The sequence below is a fragment of the Engystomops pustulosus genome, chromosome 2 (assembly GCF_040894005.1).
Source record: "Engystomops pustulosus chromosome 2, aEngPut4.maternal, whole genome shotgun sequence".
NCBI classification, from domain to species: domain Eukaryota; kingdom Metazoa; phylum Chordata; class Amphibia; order Anura; family Leptodactylidae; genus Engystomops; species Engystomops pustulosus.
The window spans coordinates 77,899,669-77,914,930 of record NC_092412.1 but is presented as its reverse complement, the minus strand read 5'-3'; the positions used below and the strand labels follow the sequence as shown (position 1 = coordinate 77,914,930).

General features: G+C 36.6%; 1 protein-coding gene across 6 annotated transcripts in view; it reads left to right on the top strand.

The window, feature by feature from the left end:
- Positions 1-15,262, top strand: part of PCDH9 (protocadherin 9) — a 1,504,706-nt gene that overhangs the window by 1,238,913 nt on the left and 250,531 nt on the right. Inside the window, exon 6 of one of the 6 annotated variants that reach the window (XM_072135317.1) lies at positions 10,898-11,131. The exons of 4 other annotated variants lie outside the window; for them this stretch is intronic. In XM_072135317.1, the coding sequence (XP_071991418.1) occupies positions 10,898-10,908 (11 nt within the window). In that variant the 3' untranslated portion in view covers positions 10,909-11,131. Of the gene's footprint in view, positions 1-18; positions 239-10,897; positions 11,132-15,262 lie in introns of those variants that run through there. One more of the 6 variants, XM_072135316.1, reaches the window with a different exon arrangement.

Here is a 15,262-nt window from a genome sequence, read left to right as displayed (position 1 = left end):
TTCACCTTTCTTCATCAGGAGTATGTGTGTATGTAGACCTATGGTAGACTTTCACAGACTTGGGATGACCATTCAGGCTGCCATAAGAAGGGGCTGATCAAAGAATGTGAATGGTGCCAAAGTGGGACTGAAAACAAGGATGGTAAAGCTAAAGCTGGTGAATTCTTAAGATGGACTCCCAAGAGCTTATTGATGATATTAAAAACTTTGTTACACAACGACTGAAGTGGTTGACAATCCCACTAGACGTGACAAATCATTCAGATCATTCATTTGTCTATAGAGAATGTAATTACATGTGTTAAAAACTTTGTACTATACAATTGTTTGTTTCCATTTAATGTTTTTAAACAATAGGGTAATTTTAGGATTTCTACTTTAACATCTCTCTATCCATAAATTCATTAATTTGAAAAAGGAAATATATATTTTTTTGTATTCTGAAATGTATCACTTTTTTAACAATATCAATGCTAGTAAGTATATTGCACATAGTAAAGAAACAATATAGTTGTGTTGGCCCTATCTCCTATTTGGCTAAAGGCTCCAGTTTCCCATGAAATCAATCCAACGAAATATTATGACATTATATTGACGAAATATTGTCATAATAAACATTTATATGACGAAATAGTATTATGACAGAGCAATACCATATACTTATCAAATATACAAAACAAAGCAATAGATGTCACTTTGTAATCCAATATCATAAATCTAAATATATAGCGACACATATCTGAACATGTCTATATAGGAAAAATAAAAGCAGTATTTAATCTAGATAGGAGTTGCCCATATATATGACTGGGGGGCTTTAAAGTAATAAAGGGTGCATACTTACACCTGTCACTGCATGTGTTTAGCTGCATCATTCCCGGGTGTCTATTTACAGTTACCAGACAGTAACAGACAGGGTCACAGCTCAAAGGGAACAGGGAAAGTGGTAAATAAGTGCTCTTTATTATTTTTAGAGCCACCACAACACCCATATTTTTTTTTTTTAAAAAAACCTTTAATGTGAATGATGTGCAATACTATACTATAAAATATACATCCAATCAGTGCAAGTGCAGTACTTCATGTGTATGTGTATCTCAAATATGATTATAGGGCTATCTAAAATTTTTTTAGTTATATCATCTCATTTTTTTTATTATCTAAGGAATCAAGCCTACTATATATGTAACAATACATAATGTGTCAAATCTTAACCCTTCAAACCATTCACCTATTAATAAAATTTGGAAAGTAATCGCCTTTTTATTTCCTCGTAGCATTTCCTGCAGTATGTTTAAATACAGTGTGAGCCATTGAATCGGACCTGAAGCCTAGCAGAAATGTCTCTGTGGTATAACATTTCTTCCAGTGAAGTTGATAACATGAGCACTGACCAGAGATAATGAACATACACAAAGCTGACAAAATCTGAGATTTGTGTATATCCTCACGCAACAATGCCTATGTGCATTCTAGAAATAATAGATGTGTCAGAGAAATGGCTTAGGATTCATCTGACTAATATGAGCTGTCTGATTTTTCATATGAATGGGTGCAAAATGAGATAGGCCAGGCTTGATAATCGAGGTACATTTCAGAGGTGGAGAAGAATATCAGGCTAGCAAATGCATAAAAAATAGAAGCTCTTTATGGATATTTAATCATCTCTATTTTATTTTGTGGGATTTTTTAACTCTTACGGAGGTGGGATCAGTTTAGAGAAAATAAATATCTTTAAAAACTTTTAAAACTGTTCAACAGGACAGCAGCATTGAAATACAACATATGAAATGTATGAAATACTATTCTGTTTGGGAGCTTTATAATACAAATATGTCTATCCATATTATAGCTCAAATGTGGTTGAAGGTAAACCGTCATTCATTTCATCAGTTGTGTAAGCATGCGTGTGTGATGTGAGTGGTAGCAGAACTGAGAAAAATGCATTTATGTTCCAGGATTGTAGCTTCACTTGAAGTACTGTGGTGCACTGGTGTGTAAGATCTCTTTATTAGTAATGAGAGGTTAGAATAGTACTCAGGATGGTGGGTTTGTGCACCCAAACCCAAGTCGGATCATACATGTCAACATCGATCTCAGGTGTTACAGGTGGGGGCTTAACTGAAGCCAGACGTCTGACTGAAGTCTGGGTTCATGTTCTGCAGACTCTCGAGTCCCCCCATCACTATTCTTCAGTACACACAGCACAGCCCATCTGCTACAGCATAAATACAGCATTGCAGAGGGAGACACTGTGCTGTGTTCAGTGAAGGGATCTTACACCAGTGCAACAAAGTCCTCCAGCTATATTACTATAATATAAATACAATTGTCACAGTCCTGCTCCTAGTAATAAAACACACAAAGGCGGCTACCTAACACTATCTGCAGCTATCACAATGACAAAAATATCTCAAAATCCTGATGCTTAATAATGCCTGGAGAGTTCCAGATGTAAGTGTTCAAGAATGTCCAGCAAGATAACCAGTCATTAAGGATACCTTTGTATGGCATTTTAAGGGGTTAACTGTAAATAACTGACAAAACCTCTTAAATCTTTACCCATTTCAAATAGAAACAATTTAAAGCAACATAAATGTGTAATTATGCCAGACTCACTTCACTATTGCCATAATGTGATATGATAATTCTCAGTTATGGGGCATATTTTGGGACCTAAGGCTCTCAAAAGTTTCAGTTTAAAATATCCCTACCTACTTAGCATACAGGGTCTTACATTAATTACCGAACTCTTGCTCTTCAATGCTCAGTATCTTATATGACAAAGCCAAGGCACAAATGTTGAAGTTAATGTTAATGATGCAATGCTGCAAGACAGTTTGACTTAAAACTCAAACTACTGTATCTCTTTACACACATAACTAGAAATATCTAGTAAGAGTTACTCTATTTTAGGTTTGGGGTGGGGGCACAGTTATCTGTAAGTTTAGAATACAGTGTGAATACTGGAAAAAAAACCTAATAACATACAATATCTCTTTGTATCCACAAATATAGTTTGCATGCAGAGAGTTTTTTTTCTTCCTTTTATAATTTTTAAATCTCATGGCATTGGCCATAGCACTATACAAGTAAAAATCTATTGCATTACACTACAGTAATACAAAAAGTCCTCTGAAAACAAATAGAGAGATAACCGAGAGGTCAAAAGTTTTATTTGTCCTAAGGACTATGAGTGTACAGCATTGTCATGAAAAGTTTTGCTTTGTTTTTATAACCTAAAGAAAATACAGTATGCTTCAGTCTTTCAATCCATCCACAGCGTCAATGCTCATGGGAATCGTAAGGAGAGTTAGAAGGACATTTCACAGCAAAAGAATGGTTACCTTAGTGCAGACGTGGGAGTACAAGATGTTTTTAGTCGTCTTTTATATGGTGTTACAAGGTCTTAATAGTTCTTCCAGAAATGGTGTAGTAACTGCTGATCAATGAAGTTTATTTTCTAAAATCGGTCTAACTAATCCCGAACGTGTCGTCATCAGAGTGGTGGACTGGAAAAAGACAATTTAAAATGTTGATATTTCATGGAGATTGATATGAAGATTTTTAATGAAGAAATGAATGAGGCAATTTATAAAAGCTAAAAGACACTGTGACCCTGTATGCAGGTTGTAAAGCAGACACATGAGACACTTTGACACTATGATAAAATATATACTAATATGTAATATATATCAACATGCGTAGTGCACTGGACACTTGATAGTATTATATGACATACTGTGACTGTATGTTAGTATGTTTACTGTGAATTAATTTAAGAGAACCTGTCACTGTAATTTCTTTTATAAGAAATGATGGTTTCACAGAGATAAGCATAACACCCAGGGGAGACAGCTGTTGTAGAGACAGGGAAAACTGAGGAGGATAGCAAGTAAATGAAAGTAATAGGCAAAGTCATTCTACATCCCAAGAGCCATTCATTTGTGAAGAATTAGCTCTGCTTTAAAAATGATGTATGATCTCAGAAGTTACAGTTTCTATATGATAAGGAATAAGAACAGATGGACAGTCAAATTTTAAATCTTATCAGGATTGCTATAGAATTAGTGTGATGCTTATAAATAAGGGATGCCCCCCAAATATATGGATGTCACCATTTGATGGTGAATACTGATACAGTAAACTTTAGAATTTGAATCATTTTGTTGCAGATGCTTTCACTACTGACAATGTTAACCCCTTCCCGACATTTGACGTAATAGTACTGCATGGCGGGAGGTGCGTTCCCGCAAAATGCAGTATTATTACGTCATGCTTCTGGAAGCTGCGGGTGTCGGCTATATATTATAGCCGACACCTGCCTCTAACACCCGCGATCGGAGATTTCTCCGATCGCGGGTGTTAACCCCTAACACGCCGCGGTCGCGCTGACCGCGGCGTGTCAGAGGCATTTAAATGCAAGCTGAAGGGACCGGGGGGGTCCGGGGCTGCGAGATCTTCATCCGGAAGCCGGGTCCTGCCTTCTGGCAGGACCCGGCTGTAAGACACTGGGCATGCGCAGCATGCTCAGTGTCTTACATTACACAGTGCAATACTTCTGTATTGCACTGTGTAACCTGTAAAATAGCTTGAACAAGTGATCAGAAGATCACTTGTTCAAGCTTAGATGTCATTACCTGTAAAAAAAAGTTAAAACAATAAATAAAGGTTTTTAAAAATAAAAATAAATAATAAAAGAAAGTGAAAGTCCCCCCAAACACCACAATAAAGTATAAAATACACTAAATCACAAAAAAAACCCACTTATTTGGTATCGCCGCGTCCGTAACAATCTGTACAATAAATCCTAATCATAATTGGACCCGCTCGGTGAACGTGGTAAAAAAAAAAAACCCAAAAACTTGCCAAAAATTAAAACTTTTTATCAAATTGCTTTACAAAAAATGTTCTAAAAAGTGATCCAAAAAAGTTACAAGCGCCAAAATGATACCACTGAAAAGAACAACTTGTCACGCAAAAAATAAGCTCACAACCAGCTCCGTCAACCAAAAAATACTATAGTTATGCTATAAAGATGGCAATACTAAAACAAATTCAATTTTTTCTATTCTAGTTTTCCTTCAATAAAATTGGACAAATATAAATAAAACTATATAAATGAGGTATCACCGTAATCGTAGTGATCCGTAGAATAAAGATAATATATTATTGTTATGCTACAGCGAACCCCCCCCCTCAAAAATGCTAAAAATCCAAAACAAGAATTGATGATTTTATTTTCCTCCACACGAAAAAAGTTAATAAAATTGCTTCAATAAGCTAAACACCCTCTAAAATAAAGTTTTTTTTACAGTGCATCGCGTCTCGCAAAAAATAAGCCCTTATTTGTCTAAATTGCTTAAAAAATAAAGATTGTATAGCCTATTCCCAACGCGCGTTGTAATAGAACGGTGCGGCGGGTAGTGACTTGCCAACACGGTTCAGACACAGTGATCGGGGCAAGATGGCAGCTGATCCTAACAGCCATCCATCCTGCCCCATGGACCAGAAGGGTTATGTCCCCCCCACACACCCCCAGTTTATTATCGCTGCTATTGGCTCATCAATTCAGACGAGCCAATAGCAGCGAATTTACTTATGACGTCAGTAATACCGGTCACCATGTCTGTAGACACGGTGATCGGGGCAGAGTGGCGACTGTTCCTGACAGCCACCAATTGTGCCTTGTGGTTCAGAGGGGTTTTGTTTCCCCCCTCTGTCCATGTTTGCATGTGAAGGATTTCTTGCAAATTTGGCCTCTAAAAGACAAACACCCCTCTTTTCCTCTACTGTGCGCCCATAAAGCATTTTATATGCACATGTGGGGTACTTCTACACTCAGGAGAAATAGTTTTACACCTTTTTCGGGGTTATTTAATATATTATCCCTTGTGGCTTACATAAATTAGGGGTAAAGTGACATTTATAGGAAAATTTTCACCTTTTTAATGTTTAGGGCCTAATTGGATCATTCACCTGTAGGGGCAAATACATATATTGCACATTGCAAAATTCTCTAAGGGGTGTGTGTTCAAAATTAGGATCACTTTTTGGATTCTTATCTGTTTTATACCACTAGGGCTCTCCAAATGCATGTCAAACATTTCTGTCAAATTTGGCTTCTAAAAGGCAAACCTCCCCCTTTCCTTTTACTGTGCGCCAATACAACATTTTATATACACATGTGGGGTACTTCTACACTCAAGAGAAATAGGTTTACACATTTTGGGGGGTTATTACATTTTTTTTATCCCTTGTGGCTACAAAAAATTAGGGGTACAATGACCTTTATAAGAAAATGTTCACCTTTGTCCTATTTAAGCCCTAATTAAATCAAACACCTATATGGACAAATACTCATATTACACCTTACTAAATTCTCTAAGGGGTGTGCTTTCCAAAATGGTGTCACTTGTTGGGGTTCCGCTCTGTTTTGGTACCACTACGGCTCTCTAAATGCATCCTGACACAAGTAAAGGATGTTTGTCAAATTTGGCTTCTAAAAGGCCAACGCCCCTCTTTCCCTTCTGAGCTTCACTGCGTACCCATACAATATTTTATTTGCATGTGTGGGGCAATTTTATACTCGGGAGAAATGCTAGTACACATTTTTTGGGGTTGTTTCATCTTTAATGCCTTATGGGATACAAAAATTAGCCGTAAAAGTGACTTTTTTGGGAAAATGTCCATCTTTTTCCTTTTAGGGACCTAATTGAAGCAAACACCTGTGGGGGAAAATACACATATTACACCTTGCTAAATTCTCCAAAGGGTGCACTTTCCAAAATAGTGACACTTGTTGGGGTTCCCCTCTGTTTTGGTACCAATAGGGCTCTCCAAATGCATCCTGACACATGTAATGGATGATTGTCAAATCTGGCTTCTAAAAGGCCAAAGCTCCTCCTTCCCTTCTGAGCCCCACTGTGTACCCATACAACACTTTATATGCAAAAGTGGTGCAGTTCTGTGCTTAGGAGAAATAGTTTTACACATTTATGGGAGTTGTTTCATCTTTTATCCCTTGTGGCTTACAAAAATTTGGGGTAAAAGTGACTTTTTTGAGAACATTTTCACCTTTTTTCCCTTTTGGGGCCTAATTGAATCAAACACCTGTTTGGGCAAATACACAAATTACACCTTGCTAAACTCTACAAGGGGTGTACTTTCCAGAATGGTGTCTCTTGTTGGGGCTTTCCTCTGTTTTGGTACCATTATGGCTCTCCAAATGCATCCTGACACATGAAAACTTTTTCAGCCATATTTGCCCTGCAAAAACGAAACAACGCTCTTTCCATTCCAAGTGCCCCCCTGTGCCCGTACAGAAGGGTACAGTGACAAAATGGGTATTGGCATGCTCAGGAGGAATTTCCTTAAACATGGTAAAATGCATTTTACTTTTTAACCCACTGTGAAGGTGCAAATTTTAGTGTTCAATGAATCTATTGTAAGATAAAATTACATTTCTGTAATTTCACTTTCATTTATCTTTCACCCTCATGAAACGCTCAAAGGGTTAACAAAATTCCCAAAGGTTGTTTTGAATATTTTGAGGGGTGTAGTTTCTAAAATGGTGTCATTTGTGGGGGTTTTCTATCATGTAGGCCTTATAAAGTCACTTCTAACTAAACTGACCCTCCAAAAGTAGGTTTTGATGATTTTCGTGAAAATCAGAAAAATTGCACCTAAAGTTATAAGCCTCCTAACATCCTAAAAAAAAGGAAAATATTTTTGAAAAATGATGCCAAGTTAAAGCAGACATATGGAAAATGTTAGTTATCAAGTTATTTTAGTGATATGACTAACTTTCCAAAAAGTAGAAAATTTTGAATTTTGAAAACATAGTTTTTTTCAAAATTTTTGGCAAATTTCCATTTATTTCATAAATAAATACCAAACATATTGATAAAATTTCTTGACCAACATGAAGTACAATGTGTCACGAAAAAACAATCTCAAAATCAACTGGATATGTTAAAGTGTTCCAAAGTTATAACCACTTAAATAGACACATGTCAGATTTTAAAAAATGGGCCGTGTCAGGAAGGTGAAAAGTGGCTTCAGCGTTAAGGGGTTAATGTTCATATTAACTTCATTAAAAAAAAGTTGGTCCGCTCTGTAATTATCATTTTATTCCGCAGTCCTGATTTGCCCCTCTATTGAATAGTGATGAATTATCACAGTTCAAATGTTCTTAAAACAATGTCAATGACAATAATAATCTGATCTGTTCTTTTATAGCAGGTTTTATATATTTCTCTTGCTAACAAGAATAGAACTGTCATATAGAGATAATCATTACATATTACTTCCTCCAAAACAATGAGACAAACAAAGCTGGATGAAGAAACACAGAACGGCAGGATTACTTTTCTGAAATGCCATTTTGCTAAACAGATGGTACAATACAATCATATGCAAATAAAATCAGTGGTGTGAAGGTTAAAGTGTTGTTTTTTTTCCGAAATGTTACCCCAAAACTTTTCTCAAGATTAAGTAGAAAACAATAAAAGGATAAGGATGATGTATCCCTCAGCACAAAGAATTAAAGGGGTGGTTTGTAAAAACATACATTTATTAATCTTACTGCCCTTTTAGGAGATCCAGCACTACACTCCCTATTGTGTTCCCATTTATCTATACAGAAGTAGTAAAGGACTGTACGTCATTCCACTGGGTGTCTAAGAGGGTGCTCGAGTAGCATACCAGTCCGCTAAGCATAATAATAATAAAACACTTGGCACTCCATTTGATGATGCAAAAACACAGAATTTTACTAGTGTACAAAGTATGACAATCCAAGTTCATGTAACGTTTCGGTCTATACTATAGACCTTCTTCAGACACTGAAAGTGAACATTAAGAATATAAGGACGGTCTTGTGGGCCATGTGCCACTACACTGGATTATCCTTTAATCATGTCCACCTATTTGCATGTTTCACTATATCTGAATAAGACATAGAGCCACAAAAATGATAAGGGGTATGGAGGGTCTTAGTTATGAGGAAAGATTAAAACAACTACATTTATTTAGTCTGGAAACGAGATGACTACGAGGGGACATGATTAATTTATTTAAATATATGAATGGTCCATACAAAAAATATGGTGGTAAGTTGTTTTAGATTAAATCAAATAAAAAAACAAGGGGGCACTGTCTCCGTTTGGAGAAATCAAGGTTTAATCACCGAGGACGACAGGGCTTTTTTACTATGAGAACGGTCAATCTGTGGAATAGCCTGCCTCAGGCACTGGTCACACCAGGGACAGCGGATAGCTTCAAGAAGGGTCTAGATGCCTTTTTAAACCTAAATAACATTGATTGTTATGTTATATAGAATTGTTTCCCCTAAATCCCTTCCTCATCCAACCCCTTCCCTTCCTTGGTTGAACTTGATGGACAAGTGTCTTTTTTCAACCGTATAAACTATGAAACTAAGACATAATCCTATTCTCATTTATTCATCATCGTGACTTCCAACATCCCTCTATGATGATTTTATGTACCATATGTATTTACTGCACTGTATGTTTCCCATCACATTGTATTGTACCCTTTATGTCTATGTAAATTATAGCTGAGATTTTTTGATTGATTCAATTAGTTTCTATATTGTTTATGTTCACTTTCAGTTTCTGAAAAAGGTCTATAGTAAAGACCGAAACGTTACATGGATTTGGATTGTCAAACTTTGTACACCAGTAAAATTCAGTGTTTTTGCATCACCATCAAATGGAGTGCTAAGTGTTTTATTATCATTATCTGTATAGATTCAGGAAGCAAGTGACTACTACAGCCAATCAGTGGCTGAGCAGTTATATTCTATAGACTCAGACAACCCCTAAAAGATGTCCCAAAATACAGAGTAATCACTACTGACTTAAATTAACTCTTCCTACTCCAACTTGTACAAATTCAGAACAAAAATGCGGAGTACCACTGTAATTTTTAGAATATTACAATGGAGATCCAGTGTAAGCATACTTGATTATTTATAAGTGGAGATCCTCCAATGACTGCCAATTCTCCTGGTCTCTGTTTTTACTACATACGGCTAATAAGTGGCATATATTTGCATTATTGGCATTGTAGTTGTGTGATGGGAGACAACATATAATGAATATAGCATGAGAACATTGAATCCAGGTTAAAAAAGTATAATTTTAATAATAATACTACTACTAATAAGACTTTATTGGTTCTGAAAGGCACATTTATAATATTGTTTACAGTCCATATATAAATAATACATACTTACACATAAAAAATAGAAAATAAAGTATTTCACATTTGTAATGCCATAAAATGATTATTTTAACATGTTCATATTCCTAATGGCTTTAGGTATACAAGTTCCTTTAAACCCATTAGTTAAACATCTCAACTTTCTACATCTTCCACTAAAGGAACTTTCTTGGTCAGCAACACTAAATATTGGATGATCAGGGATCATTGGATTCATGCCTACCACTTTTTCAAGTTTTTGGACAAGAATCAAGCTTGCCTTTATTAAACTGATCTATCCTCAACTTAAAAGCGGAATTTCTACTTCAACAAATTATTGTTATTTTTTGTATGATGAAAAATTATACAATTTTGTCATATATTTTCTGTATCAGTTCCTCACGGTTTTCTAGATCTCTGCTTGCAAAGTATAGTCTACCCTGTGGAATTAAACCCAAAAATTGTCATATGTTTAGGTTTTACAATGATTTATTTTGTATATGTATATATTAGATTAGATTTTACAACACTGATATTGACTCTTTCACTATATTATTCCTATTATGTATTCCCTACATTCAATGTTTTAATACATTTCCATTCATATGTCTTATTTATATATGCCATGCCAGTTAATGAAGCATATTTTCATCTATATCTTATCCTGCAGGCAAATGTTGATACTTTCTTCACTCAATCTACTGTCATTGTGTCAAGATGTTAAAATAGAAATTCTAGATTGTCAAACCTGGCATTGTTACAGAGTGAATGCATCTCTGTTAATTGGAATAGGAGAAAGCAGAACTATAAGTATTTGAGAAGGTGTAAGAAAAGCTTTGCAAGTGGTGAAAAAAAACACAGATGAAGCCGAAACTGAAGTTTGCTGCATTCATATGTCAATTAGGAACCTTGTTAATAGAATAATTATAGAGTGATCTGTAATGTCCTTTATTCTTACAAACTTCTGTAGAACAGGGAAGGCCCAGCCAAATAAATAGAAAGCTAGAAGAAGCTGTTGGATGGTTTTAATACATCATGTAATTGAAAGGACTTTACTGCAGCTGGTGTAGGTGTACAGTTGTATGTTTCTGTCTTAGGGCAAAGACGGAAGTTGAGATATCATATAACATAATGAAATGGTTGGAGGCAGAGAAGGTGTGATTGATGAAAAGTAGATTGTTCTGCAATGAAGAAAGTTAAACTGCAGATGTACAGTACACTGTGTGACATGGAAAATGTTGCTCAGCTTATTTCAGTGTGTAGAGTGGGAGACAGTACTGTATGGATTGTACTATGGAAGATATAATTAAAGATTTTTTATAGCTTTTTTTCAACTTGTCCAGAATAAAAACTGTGATAATTAAATTGGCATACTAGGGGCATATTAGATAATACTTTCCAATAACTATATGCATAATAGTAACAATCTGGTTAGTACAGCAATATTCTTTGTTTCATATTCTGATCAGGGTCAAGAATTTCATTGAAAGGTTTATAAAATATTTGATGCAGCTTCTTAATAAACAGAGCCTACAGTAGTACATGTAGGGGAATTTATCTCTTCATTGGGAGCTATTTATCATATGCAGATGCTCACGCGCAGGTGTATGATAGCCTTATTTCTACACCAGGCAATGCTGGAGCCTCTTGATGTATCCCACACTGTCTGCACAGATTTATTTCTACATTTGGCCCTCACATATAAAAATGCAGGGCCAGGAATGCCCCTTGTGGGTCCTCTCCCACTGGTCGCCGCCCCCCTTACTTTCATGCCCCTCCACGCTTCCCTGGTGAGGTGGTGGCGTAAAGGGGAAAATAGTTGCAAGTGCTAACAATAACGGAGCATATGAGTTTACTTAAGAGCTTCTAAACAACTAGCCTGTTGCAGTAGCCCTGATAGATACTTCCCTTAGCCTCATTTCTTGTGTTTTTTTTTTGCACCTTTTTAGACTTATCTGTACAGCTGCATCTTTTTTGTGCAAGTATGCAAAGCTTTGATGTAAAAGCTGCAAAATCCAGTTCACCAAAAAAGCAAGAGATTGTGCAAAAATGTCATAAATAAATTCTACCCTGTGACAATTTATTGAAAAAAAGTCACATTGCACTTTTAATTACACCAGGTGGGAACTCCCTGTGTTGGCCCATTTGGCTACTTGGTGTTCCCCCTTAAATTCTTTCACACCCATTTGGTATGGAGGTACAGTAAGGGGGGAAACATCCACAATTCCTTTTGTGATTTTTTCAGAAAGGTGGCGTACACGCCTTGATAAATATCTACCAATGAGAGCAGATCCTATAATGTTCTGGATACAGAAGAAAGCAATCAATATTGTTCCACATGTAATGGAGCACATTTGCTAAGGGCCATGGGCCAGTTTTCTGTCGGACTTTGCATGTTCTTTCTTGTGCAAACAGCTTGCACGTGTATATAAGAAGTGTCTGCGCCAAATTTGTGTCACACTTGTATCACTTTTGTGGCGCGGCTGCATTCATGCAGCACAAATTAGGGGGCGCTTTGGTGCCCAGTTCGACCGAGTGCCAGATTTAACATCTACATCTACATTGTGTTACAATCCATCTGTGGATAACAAGGTAAATAGTACTGTATATTGCCCATATATACATTATAAGATAATTTTACCCAACATATAAGTCAAGCTCAGTTGTACCATACAGTGTCCATAGGTGCATGGTACAACATCCTGAATTGGGCAGGTAGAATGGTACAACCTATCTACATACAGAACAGGGTTTATAATGCTGTGCAGTATTCACACTCAAATACATTTCCATGTTTCTTTTCTTCATGCTTAAAGTCTTTTCATGAAGGGTACGGACAATTTTGTCATACGATGTGCAGAAATCTGGTAGAACACCCCTCTCCAAAATTATCAGGTGGCCCCCGATGGACCAGAAGGGTGTACAAGGAGACAAAAATGGACAGACAGGCAGCACTGACCTGGTGAAATACGTATTAAAAGCGTGGTACAAAATCAAATTTGACTAGAAAGCCGATCACCTTGTAGCATGAGCACATGTACATGTATAAGATGTAGTGTCGCAGCGGCAGCCGGCAGTCCCCTGATGTCAGCAGTTCCCGTTACAGTGTAAGGCTACATTCACACTAACGTATGGGGGACGTATATACGGCCGCCGTATATACGGCCGATATACGTCCCCCATACACTTCTATGGGCGCACGGCACCCTACGGGAGCGGTACGGTGCCGCACACGTGCGGCACCGTACCGTTCCGTACCCGGGAAAAAGATAGGACCTGTCCTATCTTTTCCCGTAATACGGCGCCGTGCGCCATAGGTTGCTATGGAGAGGGGCGGGGGAGAGCTGCGCTCACCTCCTCCTCCTCTGCCCATACACTGCCGTTGCCCACTACGGTATGGTACGGGCGGGCAACGGCAGTGTGAATATAGCCTTATGGAGATACCCGGTGTAATATAGGAGTAATATAGTACCAGCGCTCAGTGTATCCGTACAAACTGCAACTCGTGCATTGAGTTGAAGAGTTTTTATTGGAAATGATGAAATACAGATGCAACTAGTTTCGGCTCAGTATGTGAGCCTTTATCAGGCCAAAGCAGTGCAGGGGGGTCAGATTCATGAAAAACGTTCATCAAAATTCATGAATCTGGTGCACCCTGCACACTTACCAGGCAAACTGTTCATAGTGTGGTCCATTATCTGCATGCAGAATCCATTGTAGTACATCACTGGTCAGATCTTGGTCTTTTGTGAAGAAAATCTGTCATCGCTGTCAGTAAAGCTGAATGATTGTCCTAATAGTGTAAGTGAGCAGGGAAAGATTATCAGCTTTCTTATGTTTATAAAAAAGGATCATAGTAAACATATTTTAACCCCTTTTTATTTATAAAATTGTGGTGATGATATCACAGGGTGTTATTAATAACACTTCACTAGTTTGTTTTTCTAAAAAAAACCTTTTGTCCTGCATTTACATTTAACCCTGATTCACCAGTATGCAATTGCATATATAGGGAATCCATCTTTGAATATGAGTGACTTATAGCAAAAGGGAACAAAGATTTGAATGACCTTCTCCTGTGAGAGATAAGCAGAACCACAGCAGTTTCTCTCCTTCTTCAATTTTACTAACCATGTATCTTTGCTATGCATTCAACATAGGCAATTACTCAATATATAGTAGATATCTTGAATACTATACACCATGGAAAAGGGAATGTGCCTATTCTGTCAAGGTAGGGGAACTTTTACAAACATAGATACTTAAAAGAAACTTTATATAATAGAGCAGTGGCAGGTTGTGATTGTATTATAAATTGGCATCATTATATGTGTCTATTTCACATTAACAAAAGTTATTGTGAATGATTAAAACAGTTCGAGCAAAATGGGGTTACAATTGTTCTCTCCAGTAAGCTTTTTTTTTTAAGGTAACCTCTTTAAGTCTTTTTTTCCCTATGACTTTTTTCCATTTGCTTGAGGCTTCTTCATAGTTCCTTTGAGGAAACAAAGGCTCTGATGTTCTTAAACTGGTACTTTATTACAGTGAAAGTTAAAGGACCACTGGGTAAAATATTTTCTAACAATATTGTTGTGCTCTGTGTTTTTCCTTCAAGGGTTTTAATTTGGATAGACTACTGAGATATTGGCTCTGAAGGCCTTCAAACATCACTCGTGCTGAGCTTTTTTCTGAGGTTTAAAATCAGACAGCACTTTCAGATATTGTTCTTTTTTAACAGCAAGATTGTTAGCTTCTGGCGAGCGTCGCTTAAAGGATTTATGCTTAAATTATAATAAAACATGCTGAATGTTTCTATTATGTTCCATCCTGTTTCTTCTTACTCGTTTTACTTATATAATATTTAGAAGTTTTTGTAAAAGTTACAAACTGTGGCAATTAATTCTTTAGGTTCTAAAAGCTTTTGTATACTCTAAGTAAATATTTTGGTAAGAAATTTTGGTTTAAAATCTAACCCTTAATCTTTCTCAAGCTACTGTATATGACATAAGATTTTCCTAAGTTTACCAAATAAATA